The 21,461-nt window shown below is 48.3% G+C and overlaps 2 protein-coding genes across 6 annotated transcripts; one reads left to right on the forward strand and one right to left on the reverse strand.

Moving 5' to 3' along the window:
- Nucleotides 1,572-17,146, reverse strand: TRADD (TNFRSF1A associated via death domain). 2 transcript variants are annotated; one of them, XM_021408459.1, is made up of 6 exons: nucleotides 17,010-17,146; nucleotides 15,185-15,335; nucleotides 9,329-9,606; nucleotides 7,614-7,800; nucleotides 6,327-6,644; nucleotides 1,572-6,141 (listed from the first exon to the last, which is right to left on the reverse strand). In XM_021408459.1, the coding sequence occupies exons 2-5, from the start codon at nucleotides 15,324-15,326 to the stop codon at nucleotides 6,337-6,339; spliced, it is 915 nt and encodes a 304-aa protein (XP_021264134.1). In that variant the 5' UTR covers nucleotides 15,327-15,335; nucleotides 17,010-17,146; the 3' UTR covers nucleotides 1,572-6,141; nucleotides 6,327-6,336. The 2 variants fall into 2 exon arrangements, with proteins under 2 accessions (XP_021264134.1, XP_021264133.1); XM_021408458.1 differs by having other exon boundaries at nucleotides 1,572-6,644.
- On the forward strand, nucleotides 16,993-21,449 carry FBXL8 (F-box and leucine rich repeat protein 8). Of its 4 annotated transcripts, none has more exons than XM_021408457.1 (3): nucleotides 16,993-17,109; nucleotides 19,355-19,585; nucleotides 19,925-21,449. In XM_021408457.1, the coding sequence occupies exons 2-3, from the start codon at nucleotides 19,422-19,424 to the stop codon at nucleotides 20,904-20,906; spliced, it is 1,146 nt and encodes a 381-aa protein (XP_021264132.1). In that variant the 5' UTR covers nucleotides 16,993-17,109; nucleotides 19,355-19,421; the 3' UTR covers nucleotides 20,907-21,449. The 4 variants fall into 4 exon arrangements, with proteins under 4 accessions (XP_021264132.1, XP_021264130.1, XP_021264131.1 ...); XM_021408455.1 differs by having other exon boundaries at nucleotides 17,066-17,202; XM_021408456.1 differs by lacking the exon at nucleotides 16,993-17,109 and adding an exon at nucleotides 17,433-17,571.

Here is a 21,461-nt window from a genome sequence, read left to right on the forward strand (position 1 = left end):
TAATTGTAACCATTTTTTTTTAATAGGATCTTTCCCCCCCACACACAATTTGGCTTTTTTGTTATTAATCCGATTGTGATTATTTACTTTACCTCTGCAAAGGCTCAACATTAGAAACCGAGGTTGGGTTCAGGCCAAGAAGGAAAATCAACGTAGGGTTTGTTCCGTTATTCTAGCAGGGAAATGATTGCTGAGCAGAGGCTGAAAGTGGATCATGGACTCATGGAATCATTGTGGTTGGAAAAGACCTCTAAGATCATCTAGTCCAGCCATCCACCTACCACCGCCATTGCCCACTGCCCACATCCCTCAGTGCCACATCCCCACGGCTCTGAGACACCCCCAGGGACAGTGAGTCCCCCCTGCTCCCTGGGCAGCTGTGCCAGTGCCTCACCGCTCTTTGGGAGCAGAATTTTTTCCTAATAATCCAAACACATCAAACCTCCCTGAACACCAAACTAACATCCCCATCTTCTTATTATTTTAAAACTCTTAATTTGAATTACTTCAATACAAAAAGGTTTCAACTGGAGCTGAGTCTGAACAGCTGTCACCACCCACCCAACGGCAGTTGCACTTTCTGTCTCTTGGTTTCTCTGTTTCTGCACTGGACACACTGACCCAAGGCTGGGGAGTGCCCAGTGGGACCCCCTTGGTATGCCAGCTTTTCATTTACACCAAGCTTGTCATAAAACCATGGTTTTGACCTACTTGGCTATTTTCAAAAAATCCCTGTGTAGCTGAAGGCACCTTTCTCTTTCTCCTCTACAGCAGCAGCCCTAGGCCATTTATGTTTCATCCCTCCCCTGGGCGACAGTCCTGGAGGTGAGGAACAGACCGGTGTCCTTCGCTGGGAGCTGTGTCACGCTGTGTAACAATATTGCGTTGATAATTCAGTCAGTGGTGCCGTGTACGCGCTGTCATTCCGCCCGCCGTAGGGCAGAGCCCTGCTGCCCATCACAACCCTGGGGGAGCCAAGCTGTGCCGCTGGGAACACAGCACTGTGATAAACGAAGAAGCGCTGATCTTGGGATTTAAAGTACTGTCTGAGGGTTCAGTGTGTCAGAGTGAAATACTGCTCTGCTCGAGTTCGTGGCTAAAGGAATTTCCCCGAGTGCAGCTGTCAGGTCAGCCCATGGCTTCCTGTGCAAACCCACTGCAGAAGACGGGAAGTCCAAACCCAGCACTCCCCCGCAGGGGGCTGGAGCCCTATGAGAGCTCTCACCGAGAGCGGGGCCCTCTGGGGTGGCAGCGGTGGTGCGGGCTCAGAGCAGCCCCACAGACACAGAGGCACTGGAAGGAACGCAGGGAGCGCTGCCAGATGGCACTTTGGGGCAAACCTACCTGAACAGGCTCATCCACGAGTCGCTGGAAACCAAAAAAGCTGTGCTGGCATTGCTGGGTTTTGACTTGAACTTGCAGGTGGGCACAGACCTGGGGGCAGGACTCTGTTCTGTATCTGGAAACTTCACCTGGATGCTCCTGTGACAGCTGGTGATAGCTGGTGAGGCCTGAACTTCAGAAATGTTTCTCCTTCCGCGCAAAGTGTTTAAAAAGCAAGTCTCTCAGACTCTTTTTGTCAAAAGTATATGTTTATTTATAAAAGAGAATGGAAAAATAGACCAAAGTGATTTTTTTTTTCTATAGAAGACAATACCGTGGAGGTTGAATGCCCCAGACCTGAGTACGCATGGCTTTGCAGCCCACAGCTGCAGATGGCTGATCCCAATCTGATGCTGCATATTGTGGAAATTTGGAAGTAGAAGGTCAGTGAGGGATTTTTCCACTGATGACTAAGGGACTTGACCACAGATCTCCAACTGATTTCAATTAGAGATCTCTGGCCAAACTCCTTCACTGGCTTTAAGAGTTCAGGCCCAGTGAAATCCAGAGAAGGAAAAAAAAAAAAGATGTAGTTTTTTGACTTCAGGCCTTAAAAATTGCCTCACCAGTTGGGCCCATCACTGTGCAAAAGCAAATGGGCAGACCCAGCCGTGAGAAGCAGAGCACCTCACCAATCCCACTCATCCGCTCCGATGTGTGGGCTGGACTGAAGAAACCCTCTCTATCCCCGTTCCAGTATTGCCTTGGTTTCAGATGTGCAACGCCAGAGGTTCGTAGCTGCATAGGAACTTTCGGTTAAACTAAACAAGTGAGTTTGGGGCCCCTCGGTGCTTTATGCACCATGTTAGGTTTCTGAGCCAGTGGAGAGTTGCTGTGGTGTGACTCGGGTGGCTCTGAGGTAACTCTGGAAGGGCGGAGGTGGCCCTGGCAGCAGGACATCTCCTCAGTGCTGAAGCAGATTTTTCAGTGAATGGCAAGAGGGGAAAAAAACACAATTTCTTCACACGAGGAGAAGACCTTTTGCTGGAGCAATTTCCTCCCCAGGCACCTATGACTTCCCCAAGCAGGTGGTTTCCCTCAGCCTACATGCTTTTTGACCTTAATGTTGCCCTATCTGGGCAGACAGCAGTGCAGGAGACATTTTCTGCTGCAGTTTCCCCCAGGCTGTGAAACAGATACGGTACTGAGACTTCCTATGAAACTCCAGCAAACCATTTTAGCTGAGACTCACCTGAAGTTCTGTAACCTGCAGTGCTCAGACATTAGCATCCCATTCTGCATTAAAAATAATCCATGTATCTGCCTCTGCAACTGTGTGGAGCCCTGGATAGCATTGCTGCAACTGGTCAATTGACATTTGTTTTTAATTTGACTTGCTGTGAAAAACTGGAAGTGAATTTAATTATTTCTTTTTGATCTGGCTTGTGATTTTCAAATCCAGTCAGTAACACCAAAACCCTGTCCTTCTTTTTGAGTCAACTCGTCCATAGGCAGCTGCAGCTTGTGAGAGCTAAAGCTGGCCGAAAGCACCTTCTCTGCCCCTGCTTTGATTAATCAGCTGGGATGACACGTGTTCTTCTTCAGCAGGAAAATTAAAATCCATGGTGTATTTTCCACCGGCATCCAAGAGGCCTTTTGCTGGCTCTGTCCTCCAGGGCAGTCCAGTGCTTTCCTTCGTGCCTGTTTTACATCTGGGTGCTCCTTCTGTTTACTTTCTGAGAAACCTCATGTGAAATTCTGTGCACTTTGACTTCCACTCTTTCTAGCTGCCCAGATGTAGCTCTGCTGTGCCAAAACAAGTCTCTCAAATCCTCCTTTGGATGTGTTTTTATTCCTTCTGGCAGACTGAAAGAAGCCTCTTTCAAATCTGAAACACTGCTAAAACCACAGAAACAGTCTGCACCACAACAAAAGCCCTCTTGGATCCCTCCTTGGACACGTGTTTTGGCCTGGTTTCTGCTGTTCATTTTAGATTTTGTCTATTATTTCATTTTTTTTTATATAGGACTGATTACAATCTTCATTTGCTTTTAATATTGTGTGCTGGTTTGATGCATGTTTGACTGCCTCCCCCGTCAGTATTTTTTTCAGGCGTATCTCTACACATAGGGAAGTGCTGTCATGGGATGAGGTCCAATTCAGCTGCAGCTCTGCTCTTCGCCTATCTCACACACTAGACATCAGCTAATCAGTATAAATAGTACAAAGGGAGGGTCACCTGCATGTCTTGGCACCCGAGTAAGGGCAGTGTGAAACAACTTTGCCCAGGAAAGGAACAAAGCCAGCGTCCAGCACTGAGTGCCAACTTTCCAGCAAGTATCCCCAACATGTAACTCCTTCTCTGGTTTCATTCGTTGCATTGCTATCAGAGGTAAAGACTCTTAATTTCTTCAACAAATCTCTGCTAATGTTTTTTGTTTGCGAGTGCTTCCTCCTGTCCTGTGTGCGGTAAGTTCCCATGTCCTGGCACCGTGGTGCAAAACAGCTGTAAAATCTTCTGGATAAAACAGGCCCAAGTCCAGAGTCACACTCTAACCACATGTCAATTCAATGCAAATGACACTGGGTTCTCACGTCCTAATTTATCAGAAGGCATCTGTGAAAATTGCCTCTATCTATGTTTGTGCCAAATGATACGCAAAAACCTCAACTCTTTTAGCAGGAAGGAGTCTGCTTGAGACCTGAATCAAATGTGCACTGCACGTTACATATGACAACCAGTATACCCAATTTCTGAAAAGAAGGCATGAAGCATCCCAGCTATGGTCCCAAACCACCCCATGTACTCAGGATAATTCCGCTACGGAATATCACTGGAAAACCCCTTTCCTTTGCACCTCTGCAATGAAGGTAGCTGTGAATGCTGTTTAAGATGACGATATTCCAGAAAAGTTGCCAGGAGCTCCAGCACTTAATGGCACTTTTGGGAGGGAATCTGTGAGTAAGAGGAAACACACAGGCCAATTGCTAGTGGAAGAATAAAATGCACAAGGTTTGCATTAAAAAAAAAAAAATAGAAAAAAGTGTTCATGCTTAGTCCTCTGTAATAACAGCAGGGAAGGTTTCTGGACTTGAAGCTGATGCTGAAGAATGAGCCTTTCTCATTTTGAGCACTAAGAGACAATACAAAAGCTGGCACCAGTGGGCCACTGCCTTATGTGAATGAACGTTGAGCACACGAATACCTATAGACTGAGAACTCAGAAATATTCACTATCAATGAGGCAGCAGACCATGCATATAATATTTTCTGAAAAGTTATTTGTTGCAAAATAAAGAGCAAACACTGTTGCTCTTAAGGTAATTTTCAAGTTTCTGATTTTTTTTTTTAATACCATTGGCCAGGTGGGTTGCTGCCAAAGAGAGTTCCCCAGCCGGGGAAAGCTAAATGCTCTGAGGTACAGTCCCACTGCAGCCTAAACTAATGAAGATCAGCATCACTGTGCTGGTCCCAAAAGGAAACCTGGCAGAGATATTTGTTTTCTTTTGAGGAGAGTGCTGGTACTGCTGGAAGGGAGAGGACAGGACATGGAAAACATTCTTCCCTCCTCTGCCCCTTCTCCATCTGACATAACTTCCAAGACCCATCAGCTGGCTGTTCCTTCCCATGGATAGGAAGCTCAAGGAGGGAGAGAATTAACAGAGAAGCCTAAGTAAAAACGTATCAGTAAAATTAAGGAATACGTCAAAGCTCGTTGTTGTGGTTCTTGGGATCCGTGCTGTACTAAAAACTTGTTGCTCTGTGCTTTGGTATAGGTAAAGGTATAAACTCTGCTCTGTTGCAGTCTGCATCAACACACCAGGAGACAGTAGGCTTATCTCACTGGAACTGAAAGCACGAATCGGCCCTGAGTTTTGGGTGCTTTCTCTTGTAAGCAATATTTTGCCCTCAAAAGCAAGGCAGGTAGATCCAGGCACAGTAGGTGATGCCCAAGTGTCACACAGCAACACCACCATCATTGTTGGAAAGGCTCTGTGCAAATCCTGACACTTAGGATGTGTGAGCAAGCAACCCTCTCCGGTGAACTCAGCAGGCCAAGGACAGGTTGAGCAAAGGCACTGGCAGCCAGATGGTTGGAGGGGCTTGCTCAGCAGGGTCTGGCTGGTATTTGATGCTGCAGTGCACTGTACAGCATTGACCTGTAGATAACTTGCTGACTCTAAGGCTGTATATTTTTCTTGCAGCACTGTGTTTTCCTTTTCACAGATACAAACTCCTCCAGGCTGGTGGGAAGTGCTAGATGTGAGGCAGTCAATATATTATCGTTCACCATGGTCCTCAAAGAGTCGGGAGTCGTCCTCTGAATTTGTGCTTATCCACGTTGTTTGTTCAGTGCCTGAAATCTGTTCTACAGCAGCGATCTTGTGCCCTGTGGAAGACGATGACTGTCCTAGGTAAAGGGGAACCTTCACGTGGTGAGATGTAGGAAGGAACTACACTGGAGTAGAGCAGGACAGGTGTACTTGCTGCAGACGTTCCTCATTTGAAGAACAAAGAAAACAATATAAAATTGACTTTTCCTTTGTCTTTGCACAGTGTCATGCCTGAAGGCATAAATGTCAATATAACAAAATATACTGCAGCTCTCCAGGTGATGGCCCTGGGCCACATCTGAGAAACACTGGCATTGTCTGCTTCCCAAAGAAATTCTCTGAGATGCCTTCCTTGCTTTTCACCTCTTCCCACCTTCCCCTGGGGCTCGTTAACTTGCCTGGCTGCTTCTCTGTGACATTTCAGTTCTGAAGGAAGTCAGGCTGAAAGCCTCTCAGTGGTTCACGGGAAAGTAACATCGACTTCTGGAAACAGAAAGAAATAAGGAACATCAGAGCCCCGTGCTGGCTTCTGGGAGCACAGAAACTCTGCCCTGGGCACTCCCTTCAGCACATAAATCTGCGGTGATTTTCAAGGCTTTACATTCCCAGATTCTGGCAGCAGTCTCATACACTAGCTAAAGCAAGAAAGCCCTCAGCAATGCCACTACCCTTTGGGCTCTAGGAGTCATCCTCATTGGAATGGAGGCCCAAGAGCTCCTCAGATAAGCTGGTGAGACCATTTTCTTCCAGCGCTGCAATCAGTCGCGCTATCGTTGCCTTCTTCCCCTCTGACTGGATAAATCGGAGAAGCATCTGATAGGCTTGTTCATATAGTCCCTCTCGGTCGTACTCGTGGGCCAGGTTATCTATGACAGGATCTCGCAGGGCCCGGCAGTTCTTCTGCAAAGAGCGACCCACTTGCTTCCACTTCTTGGACACAAGCTTGGCAAATTTCTGGTGGTCATCTGGTGTGAGTGTTCTGTTGTCTGAAAGGAACAGAGGGCAGATTAAACACAGGGTTTCGTGGCTGATGTGATTTAGGCAGGGTCACTCTGAGGTTTGCTCAGTATTCTGTGGAGCTGGGAGGCTGTTCAGAACTCACAGTGCATTGTTAAACAGCTGTGCTGCTGCTGTCCTTGTCTGCTGGTGTTGTAACACCTGGACAACACTGCATTGGGAGCAGAAACGCAAGAGCACTGAGGCTAAAGGGACCGGTCTGCTGTGGGCGGGGACTTGTGCACTCTGACACAATCCTCTAATACTGGAAAATCAACTGAGCAGTGCTGATGGCTTGGGTGCCACTTACCTGCTCCCAGCCGTCTGCTCTGGCATGTCTGGGCTCCCTGTCAGGCTCAGGCCATTCCCCTTCCGAAATCCTTCCTCGACATCAGAGTATCTTGGGCTTGCCCCTACCCAACAACTTTTTATTTTCCTATTTTAATCCCTGGGGATGAGTCTGTCCTGTGGTTTGCCAGAGCTCAGTTTTCTCTGACAGACATCCTCTTTGTTTCAGCCTTTCAAAAGCAACTTAGTCAGGCCTTTCTGACCAAGCCCCCGTTCCCTAGCTGCACATCCTTAAAATACTGAAACGCAGACAAGGAGCTCTCCCCTCAGCTGTTTAGCACTGGGGACTGTTCACGCTCAAAAAAGACCAAGCTGATTTCAAGCTAAAACTGCTACATGAGACTACCTGAAAGCTTTCTGCAGTGGATGTCACTGGAGACAGATGATGTACTGCAGGAAGCCTAGACTAAGCAGGCCAGCAAGCCACCCCAGGACGAAAACAAGCTGAGGCCTGATCTGAAGGAGTGTGGCAGTATCTTAGTACGATTGCAACTCCTTCCCCATGGGATGCTGGGAGATTCTTGGTTTACCCAAGGTAGACCCCACCACGTGGTGACATTAATGCTCCCTTTTGGCCTTTGAGGCTCTCTGGCTCAGTTCTAGTTACTCACCAAACTGTTGTCCCTGAAAAAGAAATGTGACTTGTGGGGAAAGGGAGCTGCCTTGAGAAGGTAGAGATGGGGAGTTCAGTGACATGCAGTCCTTGGAAGGCATGTTGTTGTTAATGTTCTGGTGAAGAATCAGGCTCTTGAGACGTTCCTCCAGCTCTGTGATTTCCTCGTCCCGCAGGCGGTCGGGCTGTAACGCAAACAGCATCGATGATTTGCGCCAGGTTCACCACCTCGCAAAGCCGCAGGTATTTAGCTGGAGGGCAGGTTTTCAGAGTGGCTTAAGATCACAGTGTCAAGAGAGAAGCAATGAGATAGCTATAGCTTGTGTTGTAAATTGGTCAAATAAGATAGTCTAATGGGGTTCTGGCAGTAAATCTGTGAATTTCTGTCTGTAATATGATATGAAATGGGCAATGTCCCCCTCCTGGATCTGGGTCTGTCACATGCATCAGTGACTACTTACAAGCTGCACAAAACTGCTCGTAGTCCACATTTACTTCCAGGAACCCACTGCAAGAATTATGGCAGCAGGGCTTCTCTGACTTACTCCACACGAGAGTCAGACCCACAAAATAGGGTAAGCTGATCTAACAGCCACCAAAGCAGGCAGCTTCTGCCACTCTCTTTCTCCCTGCCTTCCCCGCCCTTACTTAAGTTTTGTTGTTTCTAGTCCTTCCTTGCATCCTCTCCAAGCCAGTTTTTCTTGCTAACCAAGACAGAACTAGTCTGATATCCAAAGAGAAAGTAAGCAGAAAGCGGATAAGGAAATAGTGCAGAGCACATGCAAAGAGTCAAACCTAGTGAGTGCTCTGACTCAGTTTAGCATTTAAGTTGGCATGCAGCATGTTGGTACCCAGCACTGCCCTCAGCCAGTGACTGATCTTTCTGCCTGCTGTGCTGGTAAGCAGACTGAGTCAGTTCTCGGGAACAGGCAAAAAGCCCATTTCCCTTGTGCAGTCAGCTAATCCAGTGGAGGGAGGGAACAAAAAGCAGAAGTTGAAAGGGTATGTGATATCACATGTTTGGTCCCGGGCGGACCGGTTTGCATTTCATCTCTGTGCTTGCAGAAAAGCAACCTGTCAGAACATGCTCCTGTGCCTAATCTTCCTATGGAGACAGAGACTGCCTATTCCTCAGGACCACCGATAGGGAAGGAAAGCAGTCAGATATTGGTAGTTCCAGGTGGAAAAAGAACAAGTGGAGAGGAAAAAGGCGATGAGTTTAGTCACATCAAGTGCTTTGGTTTTGTGGTGAGATGACACGATCCCACAGGTCTTGCTAGCAGGATTAGTGTGCCAGTGCCAAAGTATGAGTTGAGCTAAACATTAGATGTCATCCTTGAGAGAGAGACATCGCCATCAGAACAGCGGCCTACTCCTGCTGGCAGCAGATGCTGCATGTCCCCTCTCTGTCATGAGCTGTTGGTGCAATGCGCGGTGTTTATGCTCGTGCTCATTTTAGGAACAGTTACCATTGTTGAGGAGGAGGTGTGTGAGGCAGGGGAGAAAGGTGTAGGTAACTCTATGGCCCTTCCAGAGAAGTGCCTACATCTCTTCTGGGGAGGGGCAGAGCTGTTTCTCCATATTACAGCTGTGAGCTGAAGGAAGGAGAAGTTGGCAACCCAGTGCGCAGCAGCAGAGCAGGATTTGCACCCACTCTGCACCCTCTGCCACTGCTTCTCATTGCTGCTTGGCTTCCCTCCCTCTCCCATTCACCTTTTCTCTGTAGATGCACTCCAGGCAGCGATCTTCATCCTTCAGCATGTTGTCCAGGTGCTCATTGCCAGCCTTCAGCTCCATTTCTAGAGGCACCGTGGTCATGGCCAAGGAGACCTGGAGGTGGTTCTGGAGGGACTTCTGGAGCTCTCCTTCCCGGTAACTCTGCAGGAAGCGGCGGCAGTTCTCCTGCTTGCAGAATTTGAGCTGGACTATCAGATGTGGGTGGCTGCAGTGCACTTTGAGCATGTCCACACCGTTCACGCTGCCGGTGGAGTCTGATAGGGAGAAGTGAGCAGAGTCACTATCCAGGTATGAGACAGACAACCCAGACCCACTCCCATCCACCACCAAGCCTGCAATGGAGTAGCTTTTGAATAATCTTCTCTCCGTGATAAAGTCCTCTGGGATGAAAGGCCTGTACATAAAACCAAAAGGAAAGGATTAAGTTTTCGCTGCCCTGAGACCATGAATCCCTAAAGTGTGGCATCCAGCTGAAGCTGTTGGGTACTACAGCCCAGGTAATTATCCCAACGCAGATAACTGGGGGAGATTTTAAGTTCAAGGTTCCACTTCTAGAGCAGAAATGGCTACATTAAACTGGCACACAACAGACATATATATTTTATAGATTTTATATATGAAAATGCATAGTTCAGGTCAGTTCCGAGCCAGATTTATGTCCCCATGGCTGGAGTTTTATGCAGTGATGAATGTCCTGGAAGGAGACCTAGTATTTCTTCCCCACTCTTGTGCCCAGAGGTAGCTTCTGGCTTGGTCTGAGCCTTCAGTGCATCTCACCAATGGCAAATGACGGCTCCAGCTACATGACACACCCACCCACAAGAATTCTGGCTGTCAGGGTGGACCTCATTAAGCTTCCTTGCACAAAGAATTCACAGTAAAATGTCAGCAATTACAAGGCAAGGATGCACCTTCTGAAGTTAGTGTGGAGGGAGCCTGAGAGACATGGACAGCAGGGAGAGGTCGGGTATTCATCCTTCCTTCTCCCAGAGAGCTTTAATTCGATTAGCTGTGCACACTGACCTTGTCTCCTACGCTCTCTCTTGCAGCAGAGGCCAGTGGGAGGCTGGCTGTACTGCTTCCAGACCCAAATTAACCTCTTGTCATGTTGTTGGACAAAGCTGTATGGATGGATCTGCTCAGACTGCCACTGTATCAATAATTTCTAAACCACACATTATGACATTATTTAAATGTGCCCGAGGAATGCTTAAGGCAAAATAGACCTGTGTGTTCTGCATTAGCTAGGACAAATGACCTGGCATTTAAAATCTGTGCTATCAGTGGTATTACAGGGTTTACAGAGTGCTGGTTGCATCAGAAGCTTTCATTTGGACTAGAGGCGTAACTTGGACTATGTACTTAGGAGAAGCACTTTAATTCTGTTCAGGATTGCTGATCAAAAATGATCCCTTTTATTTTTATTGCTTCCTTCATGCTTTGTGTTTTATGCGTGCTAATTAAACAAAAGTTTGCATAACAGGGCAAGAGGGCTGGGGTAGGGAAAAGCTGTACAGATAATGGAAACCTTTCTGAATGGTGAGCAAGGCAGAGACTTCAAAAGCAGCTTCTTTCTGAAACTTCTGACAGCTTCAGATTTCATGTCCTTTTTAGGTACAAATGAGCATGGTAGCGTTTAGCATTACTGAGGGCTTTCCTTTAAATCTGTGAGCAGATGCACATTCCAGCGGAACAAAGCAGGCATAAATTGAGCCTAACTGGACAACTCTGCTGGGCTTCCTGCTGTTTCACATCTTTGGATGTGGAGCTGGCCAGCATTGGATCAACTAGCCAGCTTTGCTAAACTGATGATTGCCAGAAGAAATTACAGTATAGCTGCACAAACCCAGTTAAACACTATGACCTCAGCTGTGTGACAAGTAAAGAACACTGTGACAGCTGTTCTAGGTAAATATGATAAACTCTTCAAATTACTATTAGTCAACAGTCAGCTTGGTGCAAAGGTAGAAGAGAAACATACTTTTACGGCTACCTGTATCTCAAGACCTTTTTTTGATGTAAACAGGGTTAAGTACAGCTGAAGCTAACGTAATTGTGCCTGTTAAAGTCAGAAAATAACTTCTATTGGCTATCACTCATGTAAAAAATAGACTTCTTAAAGAGGAAATCATGTTTCTGTAGCAGAAATCAAGTATTTTTTCATACCAACTGCAATCTTTTCCCCTCCTACATAAATGTGTTTAAATAAACATTCATAAAATAGGATAATTCACAGGACAGTTCAAGTTGGGAGGAAGCCCAGGAAGTCTGTAGCCCATCCTTCTTTGCAAAGCAGTGTCAGTTCTGAGGTCAGAGCAAGTTGCTGAGGGCTTTATCCATGCCAGGATGGAGAATGCACAACTGAGCAACTGCTTGATTGTCCTTGAGGGAAAATTGTTTGAGCTTGTATCCAGTGGCTATCTTTCTTGTTTCCATTTACGCCTGTTGTCTCTCATTCCCCATGCACCACCATCAGAGTGTGTTGTTCTCTCCCTGCTAGCCTCCCTGTAGATACTGGCAGGCTGGTGGTAGGTGCCCCAAACCCTTCTCTTCTCCAGGGTGAACAGGTCTGGCTCCTCAGCATCTCCTCACCAAGCATTTTGGTGGCCTTCTGCTGAATTTGCTCCACATTATCAATGTCTTTCTTGTACTGCAGGGCCCAAAACTGGGTGCAGTATTCTAGATGTGTTCTAACGAGCGCCAACTAGGAGATAATCATTTCCCTTGATACCTTGTATTTGTGGTTGCCAGAGTTCATGCTCAGCTTGCTATCTACCAAGACCCCCAGGTCCTTTTCAAAAGAGCTGCTCTCCAGCCAGTCAATCCCCAGCCTGTCCTGCTTCTGGGGTTTTTCCTTCTCAAGGACAGGTTCCTTTGCATTTGTACTACTGAATTTCATAGGATTCCTGCTGGCCCATTCCTCCAGCCTGTCCAGGTCTCTCTGAATGGTAACCCTGACCTTGAGCACATGTTGTCTTGTGCCCACAGTTTGGGGTCATCTGCAAACCTGACAAGAGTCACAGTTTGAAGAGAGATGCCAGCATTTCTGCATAACTGGGCTTTCTGATTTGGCAGCCCCTGCAGACAGCACAGCCACCTGAGCACAACACTGGCAGATGTTTCTGAGCATTCATACAGACACGAAACCCTGCAATGTTGCTGATCATAGAATGGCTTAGCTTGGAAGGGATCTGTTCGCTCACGTCCAGCCATTTCATCTACCCGGGCCCCCAAGTCCTTCTCAACAGGGCTGCTCTCAGTGAGTTCTTCTCCCAGTCTGTACATATATTTGCGATTACCCTGACCAAATGCAACACCTTGCACTTGGCATTGTTGAACCTTGTTAGGGTCTCATGTGCTCACTTTTGAGCCTAAGTCCCTTCCTTCTATTGTGTCAACTGCACCACTCAGATTGGTGTCATCCACAAACTTGCTGGGGGTACATTCAATCCCACTGTCTGAAAAGATAGGTAGATAAAGATGTTGAAGAACACCAGATCCAAGATGGACCACTAGGGAACACCACTTGTGACCAGCCTCCAACATAGACATAGAGCCATAGACCACAACCCTCAGGCTGTGACCAATTCCATATCCACCGAATAGTCAAGCCTTCAAATCCATATCACTCCAACGGAGAGATAAGGATGCGGTGCAGGACCACGTCAAAGGCCTTGCACAGGTCCAGGTAGATGACATCAGTTGTCCTTGCTTTGTCCACTGATGCTGTCACTCCATCGTAGAAGGCTACCAGATTCATCAGGCACGATCTGCCCTTAGTGAAGCCAGGCTGGCTGCCTTGGATCACCTCATCTCGCACTTGAGTTAACACGTCTTCCAAGAGGATCTGTTCCATGATCTTCCCAGGCACAGAGATGAAGCTCATGGCCCTGTAGTTCCCCAGGCCTTCCTTTCTCCCTTTCTTAAAAATGGGAGTGATGTCTCCCTTTTTCCAGTTACTGTGGACTTTGCATGACAGTCAGGACTTTTGAAATCACAGAATCATAGAATTGCTCAGGTTGGAAAAGACCTTCAAGATCATCAAGTCCAGACTCAAAATCATCAAGTCCAACCACAGAGATGATGGAGAGCAGCTTGGCAATCACAACAGCCAGTTCCTTCAGAACCCTGGGATGCATATCGTCCGGCCCCATATACTTGTACACATTCAGCCACGTGAGGCAGTCTCTGACTTGCTCTGTTCTTACAGTGGGAGGGATTTTGCTCCCCTGACCCCCACCTAGAAGTTCAGTGACACAAGAGGCGAAGGAAGCCTGACTGGAAGTGATGACTGAAGCAAAGAACTCGCTAAGTACCTCAGCCTTCTCCATGTCTGAGGAGGCCCGTTCTCCGTTCTCATTTATCAGAGGGGGTACACCCTCCTTTGCCGGTCTATTCCGCCTGATGTATCTAGAGAATCCCTTCTTGTTATTTTTCACATCCCTTGCTAAGTTTAATTCCATCTGTGCCTTAGCTTCTCCGATCCCATCCCTGCATATCCAGACAGCATCCCTATACTCTTCCCAGTCCATCCATCCCTGCTTCCACTGCTTATACTTTTCCTTCTTTTCCCTCAGTCACAAAGTGGATGTGATGGCTATGGAGCAGGTCAGCACCATGTTGAGCCAGGCAGCCAGCCGCTGTAGCAGCAGTCTGATGACTGTGGTCAGCAGCAGCAGCACCCATGACAGCTTAAGCCCTGCAATGGCCCCAAACTGCAAATCCAACTCAGTGTTGCTCAGATCAAGGTAGGTAATACTCATGAGAAAGCCTGGCCTGGTGAAAGCCCAGAGCTTGCAGAAGCTGAAGCAGGAGTATACCTTGTCCTTGGGAGCAGGGATCTTGCCATCGAAGTAGGTGGTGAAGGGCTCCTATGAGGAGGTGTCCAGGGGCTTGCAGTGGCTTGCAGATTCCTGTTGCCAGAGACGGTGCTGATTCCCCCTTGGAGCCATCTTCATCGGATGCTCTCGGGTCTGTGTCAGGTGTCACCAAAACCAATCCCCTGCTAGTGGCCCAGGGATGGCTCTAGATAGGCCCTGCTGACACCTCAGCCACCTCCACTCCCACCCAATGCCATCACCGCCTCATGCCTCAGCTGGTGGCCCACACTGCTGCCACACTGCACTCTGATAATGAAACATCTTCCCTTTTTTCCTCTTCTTACTGCTTCATCACTTACTTGCCCCCTGGCTCACAACCCAACAGACTGTGAGAGAGCTCTGCATAAAGACAGGAATATCTGAAGCATAAACTGACTGTAAACCCTTGGAAAGTCTTCTGTGTAGCCTGTTAAGGAATAAGTGAGCACAGTCTGTGGCTGATACAGAATCCTGACAAAAGCTGAAGTGAGACCTATAGAAGTATGCTGCAGGCAAAAGAGGAAACATTCCCATGACTATAACCCATCCAGACAGATTAACAACTCTTATCACCTATGAAATAATGGGCACACACCTATGGGCACACACCTGAACACACCTGAGTGCTACAACAGCAATGGGTGTGTGCTGATTAGCTGAAGAGCAATAGATGGACATATTGCTAGCCCAACTCAGTTACAAGGGAGGTATGTTAGCATGAATGACAGTGAAGATTTTGTGAATGACAGTGAAGATCCAGTTGTATCCAAACTCAAATCACATCCTGAAATTGTGAAACAGATGGACTAGGTTGCATGAAATTGCAGTCATCTGATCTGTTAGCTGCGTCTTGGATTTGCAGAGTAAGCACCAGAATTCCTCACCCTTGAGTGGGGGATTAAAGAAAGACATGGCATTGCTATGTGAAGAGATGAGACGTTCAGTTTGCCAAGATATCAGAGGGGATGGGTACCTGCTAATGCTAGCTTCAGAGCCTTGAACACGCAGGGCTTCTTCTGGGAGCTTTCATAGAGATTTGGCAGAATGATCGTCTTGCACGTTGACTGAAGGAAGAGGTAAGCACTGCCGATCCAAGGAGCTGAGCTACCTGCCATCTTCAGGACCTACAAAAATCACACAGGTCAGTCAGGAGACCACAGAAAAAATGGCCTGACATCAGGCGAGGACAAGCATGACAAGATTATGGGGATTTGCCCTTGTTTTCTGAAGGAGGTGGTGATGTTGCTAAAGCAAGCATATCCTTTAAGGAGTTTGTTATTTTGTAAAGAACAGCACAACGGGACTTGGTGATCCAAAGACTTGGCAGCTCACAAAGCTCTGCATTCATTCTCCACTGGAGTCCATTCATTTATAGTCCAAAAATACTCCATGGCCTCATTTCTCCCCAGCACAGTAAGATTACAACCAAGATGTACTCTGGGACTGTAGATTGCAAACTGAAAGTTGACTTCTCTAAAACTTTACATCAAAAAGGTATTTCAGATCTTTCCGACCTCGTCTGCAGCACCAGTAACCGTCATGGCCACCGTAAAGGCCTTGCTCTCCGTTTATGAAGCTGCTGGGAAGCATGCATGTGCTCTAGGGAATCCAAACCTGCCTACCCAGCAAAAATAATCCACAGCTGCAAAGCCTCCAAAATCCTGAGAGCTACAGCACAGCATGAGGAGAGTCGCACAGAGGCTGATGCAAACTGTAACCACAGCAGGATCCCATGTAGGACCCAGCACAATACACATTGCAGAGCTGCCGACACACACAGCCTGAACACAGTGCAGCCTTACGAGCCTCTCGCACAGGCTGGGAACCTCAATGTTTCTCTTCAGCAGTGCTAGTCAGGGATTCATAACCTGCTCCTAATAAAGCAGAGCAGGCTTTGCAGCCACACAGCCTTCATGTTGCACAGGGCCCAGCAGAGCTGCCTCTACCCTGGTGCTGTCACTTCAGACTTTGAAGAGTCCTGGGGCCATGGGTGTTGGAGGGGGGATGGAATCAGTCTGGGCAGACAAACCCTTTGTGTGGCTCAGTGGGCATGCAGGACTCTTGGCCCTGCACTGGTGAGCTCTGACTTGTGCCACCACACGCTTGGGGATATCCCTTCACCTTACGTCCTAGCTCTTTTATAATTCCTCTCCCAGTTTGCCCCTTGGATGACAGCCTATCCACCTCTCCATTCTCACTGTGGCTGTGCCTTGCTGGCCAAGCTCATGTAACGATAGAATGGTTTGAGTTGGACAGGACCTTAAAGGCCGTCTGCTCCCACTCCCTGCACTGAGCAGGGACACCCACAGCTCCATCAGTGCTCACAGCCCCATCCCCTGACCTTGGCTGACTGCAGGGACGGGGCACCACCACCTCTCTGGGCAGCCTGTGCCACTGCCTCACCGCCCTTAGTGCAAAGAACTTCTTCCTTACCTCTGGTCTACATCTCCCCTCTTTTAGTTTGAAACCATTTCCCCTTGTCCTATCACAACAGACCCCACAAAAGAGTTTGTCCCTTTCTTTCCTACATCCCCTTTAGATACTGAAGGCTGCTACGCGTCTCCCCGCAGCCTTCCCTTCTGCAGGCTGCCCAGCCCCAGCTCTCAGCCTGTCCCCAAAGGGAGCTGGGGACAGCTCCCCCCGGGCTCGGGGCCGCACCTCCCACACGGGGCAGCGGGGGCTGGGCTGCTGCCCCACACGAACCACCGTTCCCCGCAGCCCACGGCCGCGAGCAGCAGCAGCAGCAGCACCCACCCCGCAGGGGGCAGCCCGTCCCTCGGCCCACCGGCGGCCCTTACCTCCCGCCGCCGCCGCCCGGCCTCGGCGCCGCCGCTTCCGCCTCTGCGCGGCTGTGAGCGACGGAACGAGGCACCGCCCGCCGCGGCTGCGGGGGAAGGGGTGAGCGGGGGACCTCCGGGCGGCGGCTACGCTGTGCTGCGGGCGGTGCGCTTCAGCACTGCTCGTCCCCCCGGTGCACATTGTTCATGGCAGGTGAATGGAGCGCAGCTAGGGGTGGGGACTGTTGGGGAACAGCGCTTCGCAGCTGAGGACTCGCTCCGTCCAGCAGCTTGTTGTATCCGCTGTAGCTCCCGTGGAAGCAAAGAGGAGGCGTTACTTTCGGAGCGCCGCCGGCACGGCGGACCCAGCGAGGCTGTCACCCGCTTGTGGCCCGCTGACACCTTCCCCTGGGGGCGGCTGGCCGGGGCAGCGGGAAGGGATGGCGGACACCGAGTTTCATTTCCGCCAGCCCGTCCCGCGGGGCGACAGCAGCGTGCTCCGCAATGGGCAGGAGCAGGCGGGCACGCCTTCCGTCTGAATTTCCATGAGGGACGTGGAAGAGTCCTGGCTCCCAGCCCGTGGGTAGGGAAAGCGGCCTCTCGCTGCTATTTTCCACATCTCCTCCTCCCCTCCTCCCTCTGGGCCTGGTGAGCCGCGGGCCAGGAGTACCGAGCGCTGCTTGGGAGAGGTACGCTGCTCCTAGCTTGCTGCGTGGCACTGCCAGGCTCACAACTGCAGCACAGCCTGCATGGCCGCCATGCTGCGTCCCACACCTCCAGGCGGCTGTGGGCTCCATCGCATGGCCCGTGACATCCCGCTGGCTCACATGAGGGCCCCAAACCTGCTGTCCCCACAGGGCAGGCACCCAACGTGGACCCAAGCCAAGCCACCATGTTTGCTGACCCGAACTGTGCTCAGTGCCATGCAGTTACTTAACAACACTGATTGCTTTTGCTTTCTGCTCACCTTCTGCCTCTCAGACCATGGTTTTAAGCTTTCCTGAGCAATTGCTTTTGTACTCTCTACGAGGTTTGCAGTCTTTTTCATATGACTCCAAGGGCCGGGGCTTAAAGTAGAAATAGCTTACTGCTAATGAGCTGGACATGTGAGGCTTCACATTAGGTAAAAAGAGGTTTAGCATTTTGGCAAAGGTGTGTTGGAGATACTAAAAACACCGATCAGGCTGTCGGGTGGTTGTCAGAGAAAACAACAACCAGCGGGCTCCCAGGAAGGAAGCAGAACTAAGTTCTTTGGCCGCTGTAGCTGATTGCTGGGGGGAAGCGGTATTGTCACTGGGACGATGGCAGATAATGATTGCAGCTATGCTGCTGCCATCACATGCTGAACAGAATGAGTCACACTTCAAAGCAGCAAATTCTTGAAAAACGTGGTGTTCTGTTCCGCTCTGAGTTACATTTTTTGCATCAGAGGTCTCCAGCAGTTAGGTGAAAACTGCGGTCGTGAAGTAATGCTGTGACTCCAGGGCCTGGGGCTTCAAAAGCAAGAGGATGTGCCCGAAATTCAGGGAGGCTGTGGGATACGGTCCGTTCCCCAGTGCTGTCCCAAGAAGGGGAATGCTTGCAGGCTGCACAGCTCTGTCATTTTAAAAATCCCACTCTTGCTTATGATGGGGATTGAAAAACTGTGTCATGTTGGTGGTTTTATTTTATGGTTTTATTTAAGCCAAAAATCTAGAAAAATGGATGAAAAATACATGGTATCGATGTCAACCTTTGTCCCATGTGTATTTTTTGTAGTTCACATGTAAGGTTCATCAAAACTTGCTTTCCCATTTTGAAGTCAGACTTGTGTAAATGAGATTTACAATAAGTGGATTAACAGTAATAAAGCATCTCTGTCAAATGTCTTCTTACAGGCAAGGATCACTGTAATTAAGCTGCCGGTTTCTGCTATGAGCCTTTTGTTTCACAATCGGTACAAAAATGGATGTGTGGGGCTGTTTTCTGTGTAGAGCTTCTGCTTGCAAAGAGGTTTTTTTCCCCACCGTTTGAGAAATCTGTCTCAGCTTTTTGCATACCACTGCAGCAGTACTAGAAAATTCTCTTGCATTTTTATTACTTACAGTAGCAAAAACCTTGCTCTGGGAAAATGCACATTTTTTTTTCCCCCAAAGCCTTGATCTGACATTTTTAATACTTGAAAAGTATTTCCCAACTTTGTAGGCTTGGTTGGAAATAGCGTGGCAACATTTGGCCAGTGGATTTCCTCCATTTTTGTGCTGAATTTCAAAATTTGATGAAGTTTCAAGTTTAAAATAGTGCCGACTCCCTCCTCCCTCAGTGATCCAGTTGCACTGGTTTGACTTCGTACATAAATGCTAAATATTTCTTTTTTTTTTTAACAGTGTTGTTTGAAAATTGATTGCAGTTTTGGAAATTTCTCCAATTTTTGAACTCGACTGAATCAGCAACATGCTTGCTCCAGCCCCTGACCTGTGGAGCTACATCCCAGAGGAAATCCTCATCCAAATTTTCTATTACCTTTCTCTTCGAGATAGATACACAGTCTTCCAGGTGTGCAAGCAGTGGGCTAGGGCTGTTTCCTCCAGCTCCGTTTGGCATTTCACGGAGATCAGGTAAGAGGAGTGGGTTTCTGAAGCCTGAGTGCTACAGGAAGTATTACATTCTCAGGCAAGTTCCTTCAAGTTGCTACTTGAAAACAGCAGGAGACAAAGTTATTGAGTAGTCATCCTCATCATGGCACTTACCTCACTGATGGTCTTTCTGGAGGCTGACTCCTCTCGCCCCCTCACTCCTTCAGAGTTTGGCCTTACAGCGACTTACCAGGCATCTGGTGAGAAGAAATGTGGGAGGGATCTGTTTGTATTTGCCAGAGCACTAGTAAAGGAGAGAATCTGCTCTGTGTTGCTCAGTTTACCTTCCACAGTGACTGACCATTTGTTTCACCCTTCTAGCTGTGATTCAGAGGATGAGGAGGGCATGCTGCAGAGCCTGTGCCAGTTCCTCAGCCAAATCAAACACCTGAAGATCAGGTTTGACCAATCCAAAGAGGTGAACCGCAGGAATGTGACACGCATCTTAGATGTGTTGGCAAAACAGAACCACAAGCTGCAGCAGCTGTGCATTGCATGCCACGGGGAGAACCCCTATTTCTACTCCGGCCAGGACATCCTGCGGAGCATACAGAATATGTGCGCCACTAACAACCAGATAGATCTTCACCATGTTGATTTTCGAAATATGCCATTTACTCTCGATGGGGAGCTTGTTGAGCTCCTAGCTACCACCAACCCAAACTTACAAAGTTTGTTCATCAACAACCGCACTCTGGTGTGCAATGTGGCGCCAAACACGGTTAGGAAAGTTCTCAGTGTGTGTCCCAAACTCTCAGCCTTGGGGGTTTACTATGCCAGCTTGTCCAGTGATGTATTTCTGGAGCTGCTCAAGCCAGAAAGAGCAGCTTTCACCCATTTAGACATTTTCTGTGAGCGCCTGGACAAATATATACCAGTCATCTCGGAAGATCTGTGGGCTGCTGTCAGGCAAAAACATCCTCGACTCTGTGTAGACCTAGAATTTGATCATACGGTCCCCGGCTGCAAAATACCACGGATCCTAAAGCTGAATATACCTGTGAGCACGCTGCAACTTAACACCTACAATTACATGGTAGATCAGATTAGGTTTGTCACCCAGAGCTACAGCAGTACTCTAAAGAAGCTGACGCTACAAACCACATCCTCGGAAGACTTAAATTCCTCACTAGTAGATCTGGCTAGGCACTGCCAAAATCTGCTGGAGATCCACTGTTACTGTGTGGTCAGCAAGGAGGTGGTAGAAGCGTTCCTCACGCACTGCCCCCATCTGAAACAATACACTCTCAAGATCACCAAGGAACGGCACCCCTGGAAACCAGTGACAGTTCGGTCACCTTAGCTACACGGATTCATCTATAGCAACAGACAGTGGTCATGTGATGTAAAATGCCCTCCAACCTTGAAAATTTCTCTTCTGACATTTCTGTGATGGTGAGCTCACCCAGTATCCAAGTATCAGATAATCTCCACTTTGTAATGGTCTAAGCAGGACCTGAGCACTGATAAGGTTATAATAAAGGGCTCATAGCCTGCAAGTATCCTTTTCTGTCCATCCTTTCTCAGGAATGCACATTTCCAGGTTGTAATTTGAATGGCTTTTGCAAAGACCTATGCTTTCACTGCAATGTTAATGTTTTTTAGGAGAATCAACAGCAATTTTCCTGTCACAGTCAGCAGCAAATGGCAAAAGTATCTGTCGTCTGAATTAGGATGTGTGTATGTTGGTCAGTTGTGCCAAGGATGCTGATGAATTGTGATTTGAAGAGTAGTTTCTGATTTGAAATGGTGCTGGCATAAAGCTCCCTTTGCAAGCACATATTTAGAGCAATCTAAAGGATTTTGAATAATAGTAGTAATAATAATAAAGCATGTTTTCTTGTACGTTACACGTGTA

The sequence above is a fragment of the Numida meleagris genome, chromosome 10 (assembly GCF_002078875.1).
Source record: "Numida meleagris isolate 19003 breed g44 Domestic line chromosome 10, NumMel1.0, whole genome shotgun sequence".
NCBI classification, from domain to species: Eukaryota; Metazoa; Chordata; class Aves; order Galliformes; family Numididae; genus Numida; species Numida meleagris.